The sequence below is a fragment of the Callorhinus ursinus genome, unplaced genomic scaffold, assembly GCF_003265705.2.
Source record: "Callorhinus ursinus isolate GAN/ISIS: 27379988/994484 unplaced genomic scaffold, GSC_fseal_2.0 scaffold21, whole genome shotgun sequence".
NCBI lineage: Eukaryota > Metazoa > Chordata > Mammalia > Carnivora > Otariidae > Callorhinus > Callorhinus ursinus.
In genome coordinates this window covers 27,853,492-27,877,362 of record NW_027397083.1, presented here as the reverse complement: position 1 = coordinate 27,877,362, position 23,871 = coordinate 27,853,492, and the positions used below count along the sequence as shown (strand labels likewise).

Genomic DNA, 23,871 nt, shown 5'->3' with positions numbered 1-23,871 from the left:
TGGGCTGTGCTTATCCAGTCTCCCACCATTCCCTATTGTCTTATGTGCAGATTTTGTTATTCATTTGTTACCTGCCTGCCCCTTACACACACCTGAGGCTTGTGATCCCCAAACTATTGTATTCTTAGGAGTGTCATGAACTTCCTCAGGGATCCTAAGCCCTGGCATATGGGCGTTTGAAAGATCCTTGTTTGGGGAGCATTTTGACGTCAAAATAATGCCCGTAAGTGTTTATATTAATAATTTCTGCTCCTGAAGATTTCAAACACTAGAAAAGGAACATAAATATCTCCCACAAAACATGTACAAAAGAATGTGTGGAAAGTCACCTCCTTCCTCCGTGAAGTGTCCTTAATCCTTTTGATATGAAGATGAGATTTGGTTTGGAGGGACTGATGACTGGCCTGGTCACACAGCCGAAGTCCCAGGGTAGGAGAGGTGACCAAACAGAGTGATCCAGAACAATAGTGAAGCTCTTGCCATTTGGTTGTTAACAGTCCATGTTTGTAGAGGGCTTCACAGCTTTAAACCTCTTTCCATTAAGTGTTCTGATTCCAACTCTACGATGTATTGAATAACTGCAGTTTTAGAAGCGCACTGTAGAGCCTCCCTTTCCCCATCTGGAAAATGGTGATAGGTCTACCTCATCTACTGGTGAAAATGAACTGAAATAATAATTATGCAAAAGAATTTATCCCAGTGCTTCGTGTTTTCTGAGCATGTAAATAAAAAAATTAGTTTCTCGGAAGGTCTCTGTAAGGCTTTTGAGAAAGGGATAATTATGCCCATTTTTCTGAAAGGAAAACTGAGGCTCAGGGAAATCAAGGACCTTACCCAAAGATAGCCAAGGAGCTGAGAAATCCACAGACATCCCCTCTGGTCCCGTCTCTCTGGGAGGGTAAACTTTCCTCTCAGTAAGGGCTCCAGTCACGACGCGGCTGATGGGAGTGGGTGGCAAAATCTCTTCTTTCTCACACTTTCCTCTGAAGGAGCAGGAAGACGGGAGGAGGAAATCCAGGCAGCCTGGATTCTCTTCACTGTTGTGAAGGATGCCTAGTTCCCTTTCCTGGGAGATTTTGAGAGAAATCAACTGGGAATTAGAGCCTTTTCCAGGCCCCATCCTGCTTCCCTAAGGGGATCCTGCAGTGGAAGCTCTAACTAAAGCAGAGGGTCTTTTAAGGGGTTAACCTGCAGATGGGGTGTTTCCTTTGACTTGATGTTTTCCCTCTGTCTTGTGAGACTCCTTTCAGAGAGACTTGCAGAGATTTTATTCTGAGTTTCAGATGTACGGATGCTTTATTTATGAATAGCTCTAAAGTGCTCTATTTTTATAGTCCCCCAACAGTTTAATTTTAGCCTTTGGGGGGGCGTATCTTCCTAATAATATAGGTAAAATCGTACGAAATGGCCAATATTTAACCGTTTTTTACCTCCAAAAAATTGCAGTCTTATCTGGTTCAACTGAATACTTGACAAGGATGGAAATAGTAACAGAAATTAGCATTATATGACAAGTTAAAAATTGTCACTACTTCTTCCCAGGTGCATTAGATATCTTGTAGCCTTGGAAAGCTCAAGGATATCCTATAATAGAGACCTTCCTTGTCTAGTCTGTTCTCTTCTTCCAGCGGACTTGGTGCCTCTGACATTCTGCCTATGGCAGTAAGCAGAGTGGAGAATTATTTTAATTATTCATAGTATTCTTAATTTTTGATACCATATGACTTCTGATTGGTTAGCATGTAGCTTTTTGCTTAGGTCACAAGTTTTAGAATTTGAAACCATTAGTCAAATCTAGTGTCTTGGTATATTTTGTGTACTACTTGCAAAATCTCCCCATTTATATATGAATCATCGCCAGCAATCTAGAATCCAGCTGTGCTCTGTAGCCATATCGACTAACAGCTTGAGATAAAAAAAAAAAACAGATTGAGATAATGTATATGAAAGGTAGTAGTGTGCCTGGCATATAATAGTGACCCACTAATTGCTAGCAGCATCTGGAATTGGAGTGGAAAGGGAAGGGCAAGTTTTAAATTCCATCTCCCGCAGAAAAGAACACGACAGGGTGATGTTTGCAGGCATAGGATGGTAGAGCAGATGCCTTCATCCCAGCTTTCACCAGTGGGAGGGCAAAGCCTTGCAGGATTCTGAACTGGGCATTAAGGTACTCTGCATGGCTTTGCTTTCCTGCTTATTGATGCTGCCAGGGTGTTTCTTGCAGTGTTCTTCCTTGGAATTACAGGGTTGAAATCCATGGGCTGACTGCTCGAGAGCAGCCCAGAAGAACCATAGCTACAGATAATGGTGAACTGGCTGAATCACAAAACTGTACTCACAGGCTGGTATGAGGGAACTGGCCACCAAACTGGGGGGCATATCTGGCTCTTGGCCTTCATCTGCAAAGGGTCCCATTACACTGTTCCTGTATATATATTTGCTCTGTGGGTAAAATGACCTATTCTAGTGGTACTTCCAAAACAGAGGATTTGCTGCACTCATGGAGTGTATCAAAGATCAGCTGTTTTGTTTTATATTATGTTTCTCTTCTGCCTCTTGAAGACTTTGTGGCTTAGGGATATAAATATGGCCAAGATACAAAAAGAACCAGACTGAAAAGAGCATAGTGAGTCCATGTCAGGCTTTGAGTTGGTGAATTGATAGGTGTAAGTCAACCCTTCCCACGTTTGGGATCTGTGTTTAGTGGGGAGATATTTGCTTCAAGTCTGCTTTTGTGTAGGAGGCTGTCTGCCACGTGAGGACGGACCACGCTGTCTTGTCACCTCTGTTTCCCCTTCCCCTGGAGCAGAAGCTGCAAGAGAGTAAATAGTCATTATTAATCAAAGAATGAATGAGGCTACCAAGTTTTAGTTAGTTCCTGAGTGAAATTCCCTAGCACATGTCCACGGTACCGCACTTCTCTGTTGGTTCAAGAGGCAGCCACACGTTTGAGGTCCAGAAGGCAGGACTTCATTGTTGAAGTTGGCATCTGAGTTTGTACCCTTCTCTGTAGGAAAAGCCAGGGTTTTCCGCAAAAGATCATTGCTCCCTCTTAACGAAACTATTTGTCTGCTGTGTTAGGGTTTTTTTAATGTAACTTAGTAAAGGAGAGTTTGACCAGAAATCTTTTGGGATAGAAAGTGCTGATTCTAACAGCGTTGAAATGAATTCTAGCTACAAGGAACCCATTCATAGAGAGACCATACAAGTGTTGTGCAATGTAGCGAGCCTCTGAGTGTCTCGCAAACTCAAATGATCCTTCACTTTCTGGAGAGGCCGGTGATCTCTAATATTCTGCCACTATAGAATTGCATGAAGAAAGAATCTTTTAAAGCTCTGTAAGTAAAAAAAAAAAAAAAAAAAAAAAAGCTCTGGTAGGTAAAATTCCAGACCCTTGACCCAGCTTAACCCATCTCTGCCTCAGTATCTCTGTTGAGATAGTTCTATACATTCCTGCGTTCTAGATGAAGTTGAGACTTGAAGCAGTTAACTCATTTTGCTAGGGTCTCGTGGGTAGTCTGTGAGGGAACCAGAATCCAGTGCAGAGGAGTCCAGAGCCCAGATTCTTCTGACCGATAACTGTCATCTAATAATTGTGATGGAATACAGGTACCAGTGGGAGAGGCAACCCAGGGGAAGCCAGCAGCAGTCCTTCTGCCCTGGTGTGAATTAGTTTACTGCCGTCTTTTTGAGAGTGGGCTTGCCCAGACAGAGGCTGGACGTTAGGTGGTGGAGAGGACCCAGAGTCCCGGATAGCTGGGCTTGAGGAGAGAGCCAGGAGCAGATGGAAGGCAGCCCAGGTAAGCTTGTCGAACTCTGCTTTGCCAGGGGCCAACTCCAGACATAGCTCGGGGTATATCGTGGCCTTAGAAGTATAGCCCAGGGACGCCATGTCAAAAATTACAACATAGTGACAAACACTGCCAGTTATGGGGCACTTACTGAGCACCACACATACCTCCTCTCTCAGAATGACCACACACTCCCCGCCCTGTGACACAGGTGTTGCAATGCCCATTCGATAGGTCAGGCCCCTGAGGAAACTTAGTTTCATTTCGTCAGTGGCAGAATCAGGATTGGAACCCAGATTTGTCTGACTCCAAAGCCTGTGTTTTGTCCCTGAATACCACTCCTTAAGCTCCACTCACTCCCCTCTAGCATTTGTATCCACCTCCTAACTCGGAGGCCTCACCTTGGAACAGTCCCTTTGTGGGGAGGACTACAAAACAAGGCAGCATGACTCTAAAACTGGAGCGGGGAGATGATGTCAGCAGTGGCATGCTGGACAAACGCGCACGGGGGAAGCCGCTGGGCCTTTCCGACCGTGCTGATCCCCCGTGGAACTGTCCCCCTCCTCTCTACCGGGGGACACTCGCAGAGCTCGACCGTCAGGGTTCATTATGGGAGCCGCCAGAGTCAGGACAGATTTCTAGAACTTTAGCTACACCTCCCTTTCCAGATTTCTCTTTGTCTCGAGGGAGAAATTGAGAAGTCAGAATATAATAGGAAAATGAAGCATTCTAAGCATTTGGAAGCAAAGTGGAGAAAGATAGTCACTGGAGGAATTTGAGATTCTTGTTTTCAATTTTTTTTTCTCTAAAGAGAATTTTTTTTATCCATATGGACTTACCCATTTGCTATAACAGCAGAGAGACTCCTATAAAGCCTTTTTTTTTTTTTTTAAGGAACTCTTGACAACATCTTGGAAAGCTGAAGTTATATTATATACAATAAGGTGGATAACATTGCCAAATTAAAGGAAGGATCTGGGCAAGGCATTAAAGCAGCAAGAGAAACAGACTGAAGCCCCATCTAGCCCGAGTCCCACATTCTTCAACTTTCTGTGTCAAAGCTGCCAAGAAAGCTAGAGCTCATGTGCTGAATGGCCAAAGATGGGACATAAGGGGTGGAGCCCCTTGTGCTTTGGGGCTAGGATGGCTACATGCATCAGCCAAACAAGCGGCAACTTCAGGGTTCACAGGGGGAGATGCTCTTGAATATCTCCGCACCTAAGAGAATTTGAAGTGCCACCATATAGTTCCCTCATTTCTGGGGTCTCCTAAAATGAAAATCGTAATGGCCACGCCCCACCAGCTCAGTCCCATGGAACTGTGTCTCCAGGACCACACTGTGGCCTCTGAGCCATGTGATCATGGGATGATGCTGGGCTCCAGCACTGATAGAGGTGTCCAAATAAAATTCAGCTGGACAAATCCTGCATCAGGTCATGACCTAGGAACGCAGAGGAAAGAGACAACGCAGATGGAGACAGGCATTTAGGAGAAGCATTTCCCCAAAGTTCATTTTGCTTTTTGGTTTGGTTTCATGATTGGATTTCCTTTTTTTTTTTTTTCTTCCTCTTTTCTATTTTTATTTTTGGAAAGGGGCAGAGGAAAGGGGTGTCCAAAAGGCATGGAGGCCTGTTGGTTAGGAAGCCGACCTTCCTAGTACATGTGACCACAGATGCTGACCTCCCCTTCCCATCCCTCCCTGTCTCCATGCCCAGCCCAGGTGTCACTGAAGCTCCCACTTCAAGGACACCGGTTGAGCCATGCTAGACCCAAAATAGCCCATCCTCAAGCTTTCAGACTGGAAGGGCTTGGCCTGGCTGCTATTGCCCCAGTAATGGTTGGGGAGATAGTACAATTCAAGGCTTCCCTAAGAATTGGGAGGACCCCTGCCTTCTCCTGTGAGCTCTTGAATGTGGCCCTGTGTGGCCAGCCCTCTACTCTTGCTCAGTGTCCTGTCTCCTACCTCTTCTCCCCTGCCTGCTGGCCTTCAGCCATTTTGATCCTCTTGTGGTTACCAGCACATGGTATGCAGCATCCTGCGTGGAATCTCTTAAGCCTTAGGTTTACTAGGTTTGGTATAGTTTGTCTCCCCACTCTCAGTGTCCAGCTGACTCTTAGGTCTCAGCTCAAATTCCCCTTCAGTCAGCAAATCTTGAGTATCTCCGATGCGCTGCTCACTGTTCTAGGTGCCTGGGGCTGTATCAGGGAGCAGATGGACAAAAAGCCCTGTCTCTTTGAACCTACATGCTATCTCTTCCTTAGGAAATTTTTATTCAGGGGTACCTGGGTGGCTCAGTCGGTTAAGCATCTGCCTTCGGCTCAGGTCATGATCTCAGGGTCCTGGGATTGAGTCCCGCATCGGGCTCCTTACTCAGGGGGGAGCCTGCTTCTCCCTCTGCCTGCCACTCCCCCTGCTTGTGCTTGCTGTCTGTCTCTCTCTCTCTCTCTCTCTCTCTCTCTCTGGCAAATAAATAAAGTCTTTAAAAAAGAAAACTTTTCTTAAATTTTTTTTTTTTTTTATCCAACCCCCCTCTCCAATCCTCTGGCTCGATGAGGTCTTCTAGTACATGACAGATGTTGTCTGTACTTACTTGTGCATTATTGACTTAATGCCCAGTTCTCTATGCTAAACTGTCCCCTTCTGTGAGGTCAGGGATTATTCACCACTGTATACCCAATTAGGTGTTCAGTAGATAGGGGTCAAGGAATGGATAATGAATGGATGAATGATTATTTTTGTTGACAAGTAGCAGCATCAGGTGTGAGGTTCACACTTCTGGAAGGAAGTTGTTTGAGCTGATGTATGAGGCTCCTGGAGAAGCTGCACTGTGCTTTTAAAGTGCCCAGAACTTGCAAGTTCTTACTCAGCCTTGTCTGGGGTCCGGGTCTACCATTCCCTAGGCTCTGGGTATTTCATGACTTTTAAAAAATGGCTGTAAGCATGCCTGACTTTAATGCAGCAGCTGTTTGCCTCTCCTCCCAGGATGGAGATCTCCAAGGGGCCCAGTCAGAAACTCTTAACTCATGAAAACTAGTGCCCCGTTTACCTGCATGCCCGGAGCCCCATCTTCCCCTTGGGCCAGGTAGTGCCCAGAGAGATGGTCTTCATTTGCATTAATCATTTTCATGCGCTTTGCACTCAGCTACCCTGGTATTCAGAGAAAAATGCTGCCATGACAACTGCCACAACAGATGGTATTTGATCAGTCTCTAAGCTACAGAGGAGATATACAGCGTTCTTCCGAGGTTTGCATATTTTACTTTATCATGAGACCCAGTCCAGCCTTAATCATGGTTGAAATGTGAAGTTTTCCATTTGCCTCCCATCCCTCCCCCTTCTCTTTCCAGTTGTTTGGCATTTGTTTTGATTTTCCTTGCTCCCTGGTTATCCTGAGTGGAGATGTGCTCTTGGACTCAGGAAGCAAAGACTACAACATACACAGTCCGCAGAAGTTGCCCTGCAAGTCTCACGTTCAGAGATTGTTGAGGCAACTATCCAACTTTGTGATGGAGTTCCCGGCTGAGACTGGGAGGGAGCCTCCACTGTAGCCTTTCTCTCCTGGATCATCACGGATGGCACATGGTGGATGGCCCCAAACAAAGGGAAGGCTGCACAAGTGCGTCTTGGTCTTCGTTTGTCCCCTGACTCCATGCACACCTGCAGCCAGCCCCGTCCTGCTCCCAGGGTCTCCAACCCACGTTCTGGTCCCACTTCTGGGCTTTCTACCTCCAGCCCAGCTAAAACTCCAGGAACTCCTTCCCAGAGCTCTCAGACCCATTCCTATGGCAGCAACAACTCCAACTGCCTTCTCCCCTGGCGCGAAGTGCGGCTCCCGCCCCCCTCGGCAACACTGGAATGTCAGGCTTTGCACAGATTTTTGCCAGCTAATTTTGGAAAGTAGTTTATATTGGCTGCTATGTGTTAATGAACGACTTTGGTCGTATTTACATACTTTGCCTTTCCCATCACTCTGCATTCCCAGCTTTAATCAGATCCGCCTCTTGCACTGTGTCTGGATAGCACATGAGCCACAGGGCTCATTAACAACGGGCACGAGGACATCCTTGTGCTATAATGAGTGCCCGGGCCAGTCCCCTCACCCAGTGTGGTGGCAGTTTGCAGTTTCAGCAGTGCAGGGGGATGGACTGGTTGTTTACCTGTATGGTACTTGGAAGAAAACCTTAAGGTGAATTTCAGTCACAAGAGAGGCTGGATCAAAGAAACTTTCTCCCCTTCTGATCTCATTCCAAGTGAAGCCAGGAGGTTGGAATCCACATCTGACCCTATTCTGCTTCCCAGCCCTGCTCTCTTCCCGGGGTGCAGATGAAAAGAGCGTGGGTCTCAGCAGCCGTGTCAGGAGTGATTTTTAACCTTAACGGAACATTATTAAAGAGTGGATTTGAGGCTTGAGGAATGTTTTTTGAACTCCTTTAAGCAGAGAAATCATAGTAGAGGGAACAAAATTCAAGGCGCTTGATGGGCTTATGAATTGTCTTTTAAATGATGACCCAAGTTCTTATTTTTAGTTTTAACATACTCCGGGAGTGCAACCCAACCATCCAGATACTGCTCCCTGCTTTATCTCCTCTTTAGGAGAAAGCATTCTTGGTGCCCCTAGGCCTTCTCTCTCCACCTAACGAAGGAAGGTCCCGATGTTTCCTTTGTCCTGTGTGCTCTGATTCTCCCTGACATGGCTGGGAGTTGGGGTGTGTGGACCCAAAAGAGAAGTGTTATGGAAGTGTGGGCTCCTGCACAGGGTGGAGGACTCTGCTCCAACATGGTCAGAAGAATCCAGCACAGTGTATGCAACACAGCAGGCATCTACACAATTATACTGATTGATAAAAAGAATCACAGGTTTCTCAGGCTTGGTACTATTGACCCTTTGGGTGGGATTTTTCAACGTTATATGCACTGTAGGATGTTCAGCAGCATCCTTGGCCTCTACCCACTAGATTTTGGTGGCATCCCCCACATTGTGAGAACACAGAGTGTTGCCAGATGTCCCTTGGGGGTGGCAACATTATTACCCCTTCTCCTGCACTGTCCCTGCCCTGTGGAGAACTGATCTTGAAATTCTTTGAAAGAATGATAGGGATTTTAAAAAGCAACAGGAGGGGCACCTGGGTGGCTCCCCTTCGGCTCAGGTCATGATCCCAGGACCCTGGGATCGAGCCCCGCATGGGGCTCCCTGCTCCGCAGGAAGCCTGCTTCTCCCTCTCCCACTCCCCCTGCTTGTGTTCCCTCTCTCGCTGTGTCTCTCTCTGTCAAAAAAAAAAAAAGATTAAAAAAATAAAGCAACAGGAGGAAGAAGTCATCCAGGTAACCTATTTATAATTATTCATTCCTTTAGTAGAATTTAACGTTAAAACAAAGCCCAGTAGATGGCTGAATTGAAATGAACCAAGGGCTAGCCTTGCAGGAAGAAATTCCCATGTACTTTAAATGATACTGTATACATTGAATGCTCCATGAGTGTGCCAGGTAAATGTGTTTTATGCTCCTTGGAAGGAAATAGCTATAGAATTACAATGTTGTAGTACAACAAGCAGTGCTTTTCTTGATTATGTTGGTGGGTGTCTTTTTTTTTTTTTTTTTTTTAATCAATGCTACGCTACTGCTCTGTTGTTGAAAAAACTTAACCTACCCACGTCAGCACACCTCCATGATGCTTGCCAGGGTAGATACCAAGTGTGCTATTTCTGATTTTACATTAACAGATTCCTGGCGGTTGGCTTTTTCTTTATCTCAATTCTCACGGGGCCATAATTGCCAAAACCTCACTTATCAGCCATGTGCAAGATACACTGAAAAAGCAGGATAGGACTTTTCAAAGGAAAAAGGGGTCGAAGAATTTTATAATTTTGTCATGATTTAAATATTAGTGCCTCTCCGTGGGGGCAGCAGATCCTTTTGTGTGGTTTTGGTACATTATCATTGTGTACAGTTGCGGAAATAAGGACTCAAACTTTTTCTCAAAAGCAGGGTTTTGTAACAGGGGGAAATAGCAGTTAGAGATCTAATTTTGATTACTTAAAATGTAAGCAGATTGCTTCAAAACACCTTCCACAGGGCCCCTCCCCGCCATTCTCTTCCTTCTGTCTCACCGCTGCCCGCCCCCGCCCTCCATGATGGTGGCACCTGCTTGTCATCGTCAGTCCTGGCTTGGAAAGAAGGAAGAGTTAAAAGCAATCTCTCTTTTCCTCCCCTTTTATAAGAAATGATCTTCTGCAATGGTGGCAGGCATAACCCATAACATCAGCATTTATTTAGTTTGCAGGAAATTGCATTTTGCCCCTTTTCCTAGAGATGGAAAAAAAAAAAAAAGTCTCCCAGACGAGGATCTTTGAGGGTGAACTGGAGGCTGGGAGAGAGATGGGAACCCATGCTAAAAAGTGCAAGGAAGGAACAGCCTCAGGCTCAGGGTGGAGTGGAGTCTGAAAACCAGTACAGTTTTATTCAGCTGCCCCCGTAGCTTAAATTCGTGTTTGGAAGGTCTGAAGACTGAGAACAGAGAAGGAAAATGCCAGACATGGGGGAAGAAGGACATGCATTTCAGGAAGACTGCCTTGGAGCCAGACTCTACTCAAATTAGAGCTCTTACACTGTAGATGCCTCACTCCGTGGCTATGAAGTCGCCTTCAGAAAGATCGCTTGGGGTGGGGGGGTGGAGAACGGTCACATGGACACTGTGAAAAACAGTCATTTATTCAAGATAAACCCTATGGGTTAAACACCCGTTTGAATGTATAAGAATGCTGACGGAGCATAGGAGCGTAGGAAGTCGGGGGTGGGGTGGGGTGGGGGGGAGGTCTTCCACTGTGAAATGCAAACTGTGTGAAATTCAAAGATCCTTGTGCCAAGTCAAAAGCAGTTTCTTTTATTTATGGTCACCATTGACATTAATTGAGCCTGAACATTTTCCTGTAGACCAAAAAATCATTAGCCCTGACAAGTGAAGTCAAATCAGACCTTTGGGAATGACCTAATTGTTCTTTCCTGAGGGCTGGATGTTTGCTTGCCCTTGGCCGTGGCATCAGCCTGGCAAGCCTGGGAGGCCTCCCAGACTCTGGCAGGTGGGTTCCTTCTTGTCACAGAGAACACAAAGGACAGAGGGGCTCACTGAGGTTGCAGCCCTCCCTCATCATCGGCAATGCCTGCCATCCTGAGACTTTTGTGAGTAAGCTCGGCCCAGGGCCCCGCTGAAACTCCCATTCACTGTTTTCACATTGGACGGCGTGCCCCCTTGGTGCTGGAAATCTCTCCCAGCTGCTGGTGGACGGGTGGGTCTACTGTCCCCTTCGTGCCCAGCTGCTCAAATTTTCAGGGTAGCTCTAGTGACAGTGCTGCACATAGGCTCTCTCATTCCACTCTAGTTATTTTTGGCAGCCATGAGCAAGCCAGGGCCTCGACTTCTGGAACTGTGTGGTTGGGATATTAGGTAACTTGTTCTTGTGCAAGTACAGACAAAGAGTCCTGACCTGCACTCATCCATCCATCCATCCATCTGCTGCTTGCACGTCGTTCTCCTCGTTGCGAACCTTAAGAAATGCACAGTGAACCCTCTCTCTGACATCACCCTTTGTTCCTGATAAAAGATGGCTCTGGAGAAGGCTGAAAATTGATTGAGTGTATGTCGTTGTTTTTTTTTTTCCCCCTAGATTGAAAACATAGATGCCTGCTTGAATTTCCTGGCAGCGAAGGGAATAAACATCCAGGGACTGTCTGCAGAAGGTGAGTCAGAGCCCTTGTCATGAAGCTGCCTTTTCTTCGTTAGAAATGCCCACCTGTTACCTACTGTTGACTTTAATACAGTTAAGCCCAGGGTGCTGGGTGCGCGCTTCTGGCTTTGTTTTCCTCCCGGTTTTGAGGCAGCTCAAGGCCTGTGTAGACTTGAGGATGCCAACTTTTTGACACCTAAAAAGTCACTCCAGGAATGTAGATTCAACCATGCCGGCCAATGTCTGCTAGACACCGAGGAGGGAGTGCCGGAGATGGGGCTGCTTCTCTGGAGGAGGGCTTAATCAAACAACGCTGATTTGATTCACCCAGCTAGCACTTCAGTTAATCATCAAGCCGGGCCTTATCTGTGGGAGAGAGAACACTTAGCCACAGCACATATTTAAATTGTACCGTTCCCAGGGAAAAATGCCGAATCCTTATCTCTTACTTTTCTTAGAAGAAGCAACACTTTTCCTAGCTCAAAAAAAGAAACAAGAAAACACGTGATATATTAATGAGAGGCTACATTTTGACATCCTGATTAGTTTTTAATTAACTCCAATTGGGTGGCTAATTAGCACATTAGCATGTGCTGGTGGTTTGCTATTCAATTAAGTATTGGTCTGGAGACGGCTAGTCCGAATCCTCAGCCGCCTCAGGCAACGTCTCGCCCTGGAATCTTTTGCGCTCTCTCCTGTTTGTAAATACCAGCTCAGAAGCTGCCACAGACCCCGGCAGCCTCCCAGACTCATTAGGCTGCACCTGCCTCCAGTTTTCCCAGAACAGGTAAAGCAGTTTGGGCCTCAGATGACACCACCTTTCCTGCGCAAGGTTGCTTGTTGAAAAGATGCCTATTAGCAACGACTCCGGTGGTCAGGGTCGGGAGGAGGGGGGACAGTGAGGAAGGTAACAGCCCAGTGGAACAGGTAAGTTTGCACATGTGGTCCGCTGGGGGCCTGTTCCTTGCCTTTGCCCTGCTACGCGGTGAGAGCTTGGTTTTCCTGGCTGTGTGAACAGTATTGGGGCAGGTGGCTACTGTTGATGCCTCATGGGTGTGTCGTGTCGTGCCATGTCTGAACTCGACCTCTCACCTGCTGGGCCTGTCCGAGGGGTGGACACACTGCTTCGGGAGGTCTCCATGGCTGCTGTCAGCTGGTCAGCCCTAACCCCTGCTCTGAGAGGGGGGTCCTTGGAGGATCTCTTTGCCCTGGGGGATGGGCCCTCCTCCATGGGGATGAGATCTGGGCTGAATGACGTAAGGAACGCACCTAGCTGGGGCGTGGTGGGGGTTGGTGTGGGGTTTCCAAGGATAGGTGGGGAGATGCAAATTCCCATTCCAAGGAACATCATTTTCTTCTGGTAGAGCGTCAGTTGTGCTGGCTGGTGGGTGGCAGGGACAGGCTCCTCGTGGTTTCTGGAAGTAGCTGGGCCCCAGGCCTGTGCTCACCAACAGAGCATCAGCAGGGACTTGCACAGAGTCCTGCTCAGCAGAAAGGGCTCTAGGGGATGTGGACTTTATGTAGCTCAGCTTCATCCCATGTGGCCTGGAGGTGATACCTGGCCACTCTGCCGTCTACGCATTGTCCTGCCTTCTGCCTCATTTGTCCCCCTGCACCTACCCCATCCTCTTTATACCTTAAGGCATAGATTATTCAGTAAATACTTGTTGAATAAATAAGTAAAAGGGCTTTTATGTGAAGCAGCTCCAGCATTCACAACTGAAGTGGGAATTTATAATAGCCTGAATTTACAGATGACAAAAGCTTGGCTTAAAGAGGTTACGAGTGACATCCTCAAAGCCTGTAGCTAGTGAGTGGCAGAGCCAGAGCTGAACCCAGGTCTGTGTGATTTCACAGCATGTGTTCGTGGTGTCTTTTGGGACAGCAGATGGATAAAATCAAGGCATGTCACCTACAGGTGAAGAAACCAGGAAGGATTTAGAACTTCGTTGTCCAGAACACCATCTCAGAAGATGTCGTGTAGCCCACAGAGGCCTATCGTGCAGACACTCAGCTCCAGCCTTGTCTGTGTTAGGATATGGTCCTTGGGGGTCTCTGAGCATAGAAGAGCCCGCTGAACCAGTGTGTTGACGTATCTGTCACTGGGGCACACCTGTGAAGTGGCTTCATGGTGGTTTCAGTAACTGCCTCCAACTGTGTGATGTTGAACCCTCCCATCCCCATTTTTCCGGCTGAGTCGAGACTCACTTCCTGATATCTTGGCCAGAATACATAACTTGTCAGTCATGGTCCATTATTAGAACAGTTTTATGTTAACGCTTATGATGGTCTTGTTTTTTTTTTTTAATTTAAATTCAATTAACATATAGTGTATTATTAGTTTCAGGGGTAGAATTTAGTGATTCATCAGTTGCCTGTAACACCCAGTGCTCATTCCATCACGTGCCCTCCTTAATGCCCATCACCCAGTTACCCCATCCTCCCCACCGACCTCCCCTCCAACAACCCTGTTTGTTTCCTAGAGTTAAGAGTCTCTTATGGTTTGCCTCCCTCTCTGTTTTTATTTTATTTTGTCTTTCCTTCCCTTCCCCTATGTTCATTTGTTTTGTTTCTTAAATTCCACATGAGTGAAATCATATGGTATTTGTCTTTCTCTGACTTTTTCACTTAGCATAATACCCTCTAGTTCCATCTACATCACTAAAATGGCAAGATTTCATTATTTTGGTGGCTGAGTAATATTCCATTATATATATATATGAGATATATATACACACACACACACACACACACACACACACACCACATCTTCTTTATCCATTCATCTATTGATGGACATCTGGGCTCTTTCCATAGTTTGGTTACTGTGGACATTGCTGCCCTAAATATTGGGGTGCAAGTGCCCCTTCGAATCACTATGTTTGTATCCTTTGAATAAATACCTAGTAATGCAATTGCTGGGTCATAGGGTCATTCTATTTTTAACTCTTTGAGGAATCTCCATACTGTTTTCCAGAGTGGCTGTACCAGTTTGCATTCTCACCAACAACGTAAGAGGGTTCCCCTTTCTCTGCATCCTCGCCAACATCTGTCGTTTCCTGACTTGTTAATTTTAGCCATTCTGACAGGTGTGAGGTGGTATCTCACTGTGGTTTTGGTTTGTATTTCCCTGAGGCCGAGTGATGTTAAGCATTTTTTTCAAGAGTCTGTTGGCCATTTGGATGTCTTCTTTGGAGAAGTGTCTGTTCATGTCTTCTGTCCATTTCTTGACTGGATTTTGTGGTTTTTGGGTGTTGAGTTTGATCAATTCTTTATAGATTTTGGATACCAATCCTTTATCTGATAAAACATTTGCAAAGATCTTTTCCCATTCCATAGGTTTTCTTTTAGTTTTGGTCTTGTTTCTTTTTAAACTTGTCTTTCAAATTCTGCTCAAAGCTCTTTTTCACCCACATGCCCCAGAGCAAGTGGCTTTAGAAGACTGAAGGCTGGGTGGCTCAGTCAGTTAAGCATCCAACTCTTATTTTGGCTCAGGTCATGATCACAAAGTTGTGAGATTGGGCCCCGCATTTCTCTGCCTGTCCCCTCTACCACGCCCCCACCCCACATGCACACTCTCTCTTTCAAAAAAAAAAAAATTTAAAAAAATAGAAGAACAAAAAAGGAAGAAGATTGAAGAGAGATGGGGGCCTAATGACTTCTTCCTCTCCTCCCCTCCTTCCTTTGCCTGAGCCTCTAGGACTGGGGCCAATAGAGCAGGCAGAATTCTGCTGCTGGTGAAGTTGCTGCCCTCTTCTTGGGGAGCCGTAATTATTTTTGTCCCCAAGCGACAGTCTCTGCATGCCCTCCGGACCACGGACTTTCTCCAATGCTGCTCCCAGGACGTTAGTAGTCTTTCCTGAGATTGTCCGGCAATTCTGGCTTGCCCTCAGTGGGTAGCATTTATATCCAGTCGCCCCAATTCAGGCCCTTCGTAGTCCCCACATAAGGTGGTCCTAGTGAGACCGTAGACCTCAGTCTCCTCATCCCTGCATTGTGCACTGGCAGGAATGTGTGGGCTCCATCTTCCCCTTGGAGTAGGTAGAACAGTCCTTCTGTCACCTGGAAGCCCCCGCCATACAGTTTCTCTCTACCTCTTTCCCCGCCAACTTAGGTGGCCAAGAGGCAGATCTGCCAAGTTCATACTGAGTGGATGTCCAACCAGGGACTGGAATGCCCACACCCGACTTGGAGTGATTCTCTTGGCGCCTCTGCTCCTTTGTCTTCAAGGAGCTCGAGGACCTCACCTTCTTTTCCTTGTGGAGGGGAGGAAACATCCAGTCTCTGTGATCATCAGACATTACCACCCTCCCCCACTCTGCGACAGTTTCTCATCTAGATTTTCTGTTGTTTTTTTGCTCTTTTTATTTTATTTGTACATGTGTATTCCATCCCTGGAAAAGAAATCCCAGGATTTTCCCTCCTGTGTATCTTCACCTTGCTTCTTCATGGTCCATGATGCCAGCTGAGTTTGTCCATACAATGAAACCAGACTGGTGGACAGGAACAGATTATTCTGCCATTTTTCTAAATCTTTGAGTTATACATCAAATCTGGGGCTCATCACTCCACACTTGTTTAACCTGCACCTGAGGTTCGCAGCAGTTTTCCCAGCTCTGTGACCGTCAGTGATTTCACATTCGCCAACGTAACCATGCTTCATCATCACAGTCAGAAACTGGAGGACCATTTTTTGAAGAATGACCTTTGAGAGAGTGCACCTCTGGAGCAGGGTCTTCTAAGAACCTGGCCTTTGCCTCTCTTTTCAACATTGTTAAGGCTCTTGAGAGCATCTTCCAGGACATTCATGTGGAATTCATGGGAAATCCCATTACAGTGGCCCAGAAAGATGGCAGAAAGAGTCCTCTAGATCTTCTCACCTTGACTTTTGAGATTGGGGGATGATGATGGTGTTCAATGGTAGGACGGATTCTGGACAAGTGCAGTCTTGTGGGAAGGTGACTGGCCCCAACTTTTGTCAACTCCTTGAACTTACAGAGGAAAGATACTTAGAGACTTTTATCCTGAAATCGGCTTTATTCACTTTATTCAATTTCAGGGTTACAAGAAACCTCTCATTTGACATACTGTTAAATTGTAGAAATAGAAGCCATTTATGGAGAACCCATGTATCAGTCACTGAGCTAAGTGCTGTACATGTTTTGTATCTTATTTAATCCCCCCAACCCTTTGAGATCAGTATTCATATTATCCCTATCACACAGAGGAGGAAACCAAGGCCCAGAGATATTAAGTCCCACATTGGAAAAGGGAGGCCCACAAGGTCAGCCATGGCTAAGCTGCTCATATCTGTTTCAGAGGCCTGGTATTTTCTGCCACTCCCCATAACCACCTGCATAATTACTAGAAAAGCATCATTGTGTTTAAAGAAATAATGTAGTTTTAATGCTTTTTGTTTTCCTTTTGAAGACGATTGAGTGCCCTGAGGCTCCTCCTATGATGAAAAACATCAGCGGTTGGAAAGCCCCATAGGTACTTCTCCGCCCTTTTCCAGTGACTAAAGCAGGGTTTGGAACCCCGGGAGGGTGTATGCACCTGTCCTTGAGACAATGCAGCAGATCATGCCCTGCCCCAACCTGCCTGATGGAGGACCACAGAGAGCCTTTGTTCCAGGGTAGAGGCTGCAGGCCCAGGGGAGCGCCATGGAGACTCTCCTGGTTTGGGACACTTCCCCTGGACTAGGCCTTCCTTGTGTTCCAGACAGTTGGACCCATCCGGTGTCATGGGAGCTTGGGCCTCACCCTAACCAGGGTGATTTTCAAGACCCCTCCCCAACACACACTCCACCAGTCATGACCATCTGTAAACCTGTCCTGTGAGGAAGGATGGCTTTTATCCTTGGGAGTTTCAAGAACACCTGGCCCTGAGCCCATCCTCCTGTAATGGAGAAGTGAAGGTCTGGGGGGTGAGGCATAGCCTATTTAGTTCAGCAAACATTTGCTGGGCACGTCCTGTATACCAGGCATAGTATCAGTCGTACAAAATTAGCTTTAGTTTCCATTATTAAGAGAGCTGGGCTACTGGTATGTACACAGTGGTGACAAAGAGAGGCAGTGACTAGCTTTGCCTTGGGCAGTCAGGGGGCTTGACCAAGGCAGTGGTGTTTCTGCGGGGTTTGACAGGATAAATAGGCATTCACCAGACAGAAAAGGAAGGCAGTGGGAAATCTAGACAGAAGACAAGACCTAGGTAGTATGATGGGAGCAAAGACCAGCTCTTTATCAACCTTGAGGATTGGGGGGGGACAGAGACAGGAAGATCCTTCCAGGTGCCTCCAGGAAGGAGTATATGCTTTTGGAGTGAAGTTGGTTGCTGACTTGATGAGCTCAGACCTGGTTTGGCCAGAAACCTAGATGCTGAGCTTGTTCCTCTTTTATTCTGAGCCAGAGAGCAGAAGGTCTTTCTGGATCATTAGGAGAAAAGCAGCTGGTGGATTATTTCCATTTCCTCCTACCCACATCACCTGTTTGGCAGTGAGTGGACCTGATTCTGTCACTCTCCAGAGGGGGCCCTGTAGGCTCTCCCACTCCCTCATCTGTCCCACTTCCCCCGTGGATCCAGCCATTGACTGGCGTGGTGAGCAGGACCCAGGCTGCGGGAATGGGGTGGGAAGTTCTGTGGTGAATGTAGTTTATGCAGATGGCTCATCTGGAGGAACAATGCCACAGAGTCCACAGTCCTGAATCCTCCAGGTGAGCCGGACAAGCACTGTGGGTTAAGGGAACCCGATAGGAATTCTGACTCCGTGGTCTGGTCTGAGCAGGCTCCTGGTCCCTTCTTCCTTACAAAGCAAATTTCTTTGTATTAGATTATTCCAGTGTTTATGCCTTTGTAAAACAGGCCTGAGGTTTCTCTTAAGTATTGCTGAAAGAAAAGAACTCTGGTTTTCCTATCCTTCATGCCCAGCGTCCCGTACAGCATCGGTGCACATTCGTACCAGCCAGTGGGAGCCAAGAAATCAGTCAGAACCCGAGGGAATTAAGAGTCCAGGCAATACTGAATTCTGATGGAAATTGAAAAATGGCCTCTGTAGGTTGTTCATGGGGCATGGGCGTGGCCACAAGCAGAGAAATGCAGTCAGGGTTCTCAGGCAGGTGTAGATACCAGCCAGGTAGTATTCATTCTAGCTAGGTCTGCATTGTTTTGTTTTTTTCTTTTTTCTTTTTTCTTTTTCTAGAACTCAAGAGTAAGGATAGTTGATCAGGCATAAAATGATATGATACTGTTTTTCCAAACCTTGGGAAATGTCATAAGGAAACATTCTTGTGGGCCGATTGATTTTGTTGTTAGTCTGTCGGTGCCGCCCGCTTACCAAGCCTCGTGGAACACAGACACATGCTTCTTGGAAATGTGGAAAGAATACAGTTTTAGCTATTTTGGGTCCTGTCTGTTGTAGACCACCCGTGGCATAAATTGTGTGGCTTCCAACCCCAACCAGAGCATCTACCACTCTCCAGTTTTTGTGCTCTGCAAAGAAAATTAAACAGTCCAGACGTCCACCACCTGGGGAGCGGGTACACAAGATGTGGTATATCCATACAATGGGGTATTACTCAGCAAAACGGAGAAACAAACTAACGATAAATGCTCTAACATGGGCCACCCTAAAAACCTGCTGCGTGAAAGAAGCCACATGCAAAAGACTATATATTACATGGTTCCACTTACAGGAAATGTCCAGAAGAGACACACCTTGTAGAAATAGAAAGCAGATTCCATATTGCCTGGAAATGGGTTTGGGGACTGACTGCAGATGAGCATGAGGACTCTATGTAGGGTGATGGAAATAGTCTAAGATTACAATTTACTGAATTGACTGAAAATCACTATATGCTTAGTTTTCTGGATACAGATTACACTTGGGTAAAGCTGTTTAAAAAAGAAACGGGGGGCACTTGGGTGGTTTAGTGTCCCAACTCTTGATTTTGGCTCAGGTTGTGATCTTAGGGTCGTGAGTTCAAGCCCTGTGTCAGGCTCCGTGCCGGGCGTGGAGAGTCTGCTTGAGATTCTCTCTCTCTCCCTCTGCCTTCCCCTGCCCCAGCATGTGCATGTGCACACATGCTCTCTCTCTCAAACAAAAAAAACCCCAAAATCAGAAGCTCACCATTGACTTTTGTCTAATATGGGATCACTCCTGATTAATATCCTTCTAGATGCCTGTGACTGTGGCATAATGGGGGGGATGAGCAGGGAGAATGGACAGCTTCTTAGTCTTCCTTTAAGGGCAGAGCCCTGTGGTGAGTTCTGAGGAGACTGTAGGTAGAGTGGCCATATTTTCTGAACCAAAATGGGAAGTAGAATCAGGCAGTGTCCTGGGTGCTTTGCACTCATTTTCTCATTCAACATTCATTTAATTCTCATAACAAGCCTGTGGGAAAGGTGCAGTTTGGCATATGCCCATTTTAAAGAAGAAACCGGAGGCCCCAAGAGGTTGAGTCTTCTGAAAATTCAGTCTATAAATGATGAACTGTCGAGATTCAAACCCAGGTCTTTCTGGCTCAAAAAATCAGTGATCTTTATACTAAAAATACTACCTGCTAAGAAGTAGTATATGTATGGGAAGACTGTGTTCTTTGACAGAGAAAACGATGCTTTAGGGACCGATGCTGAGTTATGAACAGTAAGGGACTCACTCACCCAAGTCAGGGCTGGCCTGCCAGGAGGTGCCAATGTGGACATGCCTGCCTTTTGCAGGGGACAACCCATCCACCCCTGGGTGTGCTGAATTTTTAATTCCTCCCTTTTTTGTTGTTCTTACGTGGTTCCAGAAAATGTATTATGGAATGTGCCAAACATTCCATAATCATAGAATACTTACAGAAGAATAAAGACTACTTATATGCCCACCAGCTAGCTTAATAAATAAAACATTATCTGGTTGTGCTTTTAAATTTACCACACCTGATGGGTAGACAAGTGAAACCAAGTTACGCAGTGTGGGGAGACCGGGCTTTGAGATGGAAAAACCTAGATTCAAATCCCAAATCCCAGCTCTGTCTTGTATTCCCTTGGAGAGGTCATAAAACTGTCCTGAGCTGCTGTTTTTCTTTACAAGAGGGACATTGATATACTCACTTCCCGGGTTGTAGGGATTGAATGAGATCATGCTCATCAAGAGCTTAACCTGATACATACTAATTAATAGTAGTCCTTGTTCTTATAAACTGTATAACCTGAAAACTATCAAAGACACTAAAAATAAATCTTACATGGATTTCACCAATCCCCATGATTAGCTCTACTTTCTCCCTCCCGTGACTTCAATTTTGAGGGGAAAATGGTTTCCCAAGTTCCTTAACAGGTGCAAACCTGCATGCCAGCTTTTGATTTTATCCCCAACTCCCACCAGTGCCCACCTGGGTGACTACGGGCGTGTCACTTCGTGCAACTGACTCCTCCCATCCAAACCTCCCATTCTGTGACCCTGATGTGCTTGTAAGAACATTTAGAAGCAGACGCGGAACAAGCCACAGGGGAGGTGTGTGCTGCTTTTTTGGTTTCCGTAGGCTGGAGAAGGAAGCAGAGCTGAAGGGTTAAAGCTGACTTACCTCCAGAAACTGGGGGCCTCAGCCAGCTCTGTGAGGCTTTCTCTGCTCCCCATATTGCCCAAGATGGTTTATAAGCATCCTCCTTTGTCTGGGCCGGTCCTAGCTCACACCTGACCCCCTGGCCTAATTAAAAGCTCACCCCTTTCACTCTCAGAAGCATCATGGTTTGCATGATAAGTCATAAGATGATTGCAGTAAAAACCATTTCTAAGGCATGAACCTGGACCTTATGGGAATCTCATACAGGAGTCTGGGGGCTGTGGTTATTTGTAAGCAAGACCAGGGAAGCCCTTCACTGTTCACGGTGTGCTTTCACAGATAGGCTCTTGCTGGATCTGCAGGATAACCTTGTATGATGGGGAAGCTGTGTCAATGTTGCCAGTGAGGCCCAGAGAGATCGAGTGGCTTGCCCAGAGTTGCCGAGCAAGCACGTGCCGGAGTACAGACTGGAACCCACGTTTGTGATGTCAGTTGTGATCTCCGTTTCTTCAGGATCTGGCAGTCATTCAGGCTGGCCTAGTCAGATCACGCCCAGGACACTGGCAGGCGTGCAGGGAATGGGGCTTGTTTCTGAAAGGACCCCATTCATATCTTCTGCCCGGTATATGGGTCCTGGAGGAAACTCTTGCTCCTCTATCCGAAGTCTCTTCCCGACCTGGGGCTAGCCAGGACGTGTGCATTTCCCACCCAGGAGATGCTCCCCTTCCTCCATCCTACTCCTAAACCCTAGCCAGCTGGGAGAAGGAAATTCAGCCTCAGGTGGAAGTAAGGCAGAGGGAGCCCCCAGGATTCCTTCTTCCTGTCCCTCAAGCTGGTTGGCCCTATTCCTTCACCCTCAGGATCAGTTCGGGCCCTGGCCATCGCATCTGGTGTTAAAAGAACATAAAAGGAGGGATTCCCCAAGGAGCAACACCCTCGATCCATAGACTCTGCCTGTGAATAAATATTTTATTCCTTCTCGGCCGTTTTTTATGCGTGCCTTGAGGCAAGTGCATTTTAACATCTAAAAAATTCTGTTAGGAATAAAAATTTTCTTACCCTCCACTCTGTTCTCATTTTTTGTTTTTAATACAGAATTTTTGTGTGAGTTCTTTATGAAAGCAAGTCCTATAGCTGATCCCCACACCCATCCCCAATTAGTGATTTAGTAGACAAGGGAGACACAGAGCCACGTGTTTGAGGGAAGGATGGTTGGGTAGAGCAGAGTGAGGATTTCGGAGTTGGGTAGGAGCCCCTTGGCATATGCACAAAGTGGCTGGAGGCACAGAGCGTGGACTTGGCTGCCAAGTGGAGACCGGTGAGGTTCCCCCCCCCCGCCCCCGCCCCGGAGTGCACCTCTGTCCCGGATTGCTTGCTTTGCCTGAGAACAAGCACGGTCTTGCTCGGGAGTCTGGCTTTTTTTGGTCGCGTCCTTGCTGAGAATTTCCTCCCGGCACTCACTAGACATCTGGCTGCAGCTTGCCTCATGTATCCGCTCTAACCCCTGTGGGGGAGAAGCCGCGAATTTCTCTGTGGCCGACGCCCCACCATCCACTGACTGTGGTCGCAGGGAGGTGTTCAGGAACTGCGTCTGGTCCTAGAGAGATGAAGCTCGAGAGCAAGAACGGGTCCCCAAGCTGGGGCTCCTTGTCTAAAAGAATCTCCTTACTGTCTTGCAGAAATCCGGAACGGCAACCTCAAGGCCATCCTGGGCCTCTTCTTCAGCCTCTCCCGCTACAAGCAGCAACAACAGCAGCCCCAGAGGCAGCACCTGTCTGCCCCGCCGCCGCCGCTGCCGCCCGCCGGGGCCCAGGCGGCCGCGGCCCCCTCCCAGTGCCAGGCTGGCGCTCCTCAGCAACAGGTGCCCGCCGCCCCCCAAGCCCCGGGCCAGCCTCTGCAGCCGGTGCCACATCAGCAGTCAAAAGCACAAGCTGAAATGCAGTCCAGGTGGGGGCGCCTCCCGACTGGTAATTCTGTGGTTCACGGGGCATCCTCCACGCCGGGCCCAGCCGTAGCCGAGGTCCAGGGTGTTCTGGCTTGGGCCTCTGCAGTGCTGAGGACTACTGGTAGTGGGGGTGGTTAGCATGGCCTTGAAATGGATGCAGCGGGGCTGCCTCCAGTGCCTGGCGAGATGTGTGCTCTGAAAGGTCAGAATGGCTGGCAGCCAGAGCTGACTAGCTACTCTTGCCTTGACGCTGGCCTATTATGCACTAAACAGCCCCGAAAATAGACTTCAGACTGGTTTTGCCGTGTTTTGCCTGTAAGCTGGGCGTTAGGTGTTCTATGCGTTGAGTCATTCTACTTAGTGGAGGCGAAAGTTCTGCCGTGGATGCCTCTGCTTCACCAGAAGAGGAATTTCAGGAGCACAGAAGAAAGACAGGAAATGCTTGGCAAGGAAGGCAGCAACCACCTTCCGTGAGAGGACCAGGAACTGGGTTTTGTTAGCCTTGGAGAGTTGATAGCGGCCTCAGCCGTGGTCTTCCATTTTGTAGGATTAGGGCTTCAGTGTTGCTGACGCTCGCAGAGGGGCTGATGCCTGCCAGTGGGGCTCTCGGCGTGGAATGATAAGCACGCAGAGCGCCAGGGTAGTTACCATCTACTGTGTTATAATGGGAATAGTTGCATCCCTCAAGGACTCTGCAGAAGGTCGCCTTAAAGAACATTCATTTTAATGGGTGGAGGGAAAGGGAGGGGATTAGGAGCTAGAAAGCGTTTGACTCGTACTAAAATTCTAAAGAAAAGTCCACAATAATTGTTGCTTGAAGCTGTAAACCTTTAGTTACCAAATCATCTAAACGTCACTAATTAAA

At 47.1% G+C, this 23,871-nt stretch overlaps 1 protein-coding gene across 8 annotated transcripts in view; it reads left to right on the top strand.

Annotated features, from left to right (window-relative positions):
- The window catches only part of NAV2 (neuron navigator 2), a 724,028-nt gene that overhangs the window by 483,442 nt on the left and 216,715 nt on the right, over window positions 1–23,871 (top strand). For all 8 annotated transcript variants that reach the window (XR_012381865.1, XM_073904859.1, XM_073904858.1 and 5 more), the window contains 2 exons: window positions 11,454–11,526; window positions 22,741–23,008. Coding sequence is in view for 7 of the 8 variants with exons in the window: in XM_073904859.1 (XP_073760960.1) it covers window positions 11,454–11,526; window positions 22,741–23,008 (341 nt within the window). In the remaining variant the exon portion in view is untranslated. The remainder of the gene's footprint in view (window positions 1–11,453; window positions 11,527–22,740; window positions 23,009–23,871) is intronic.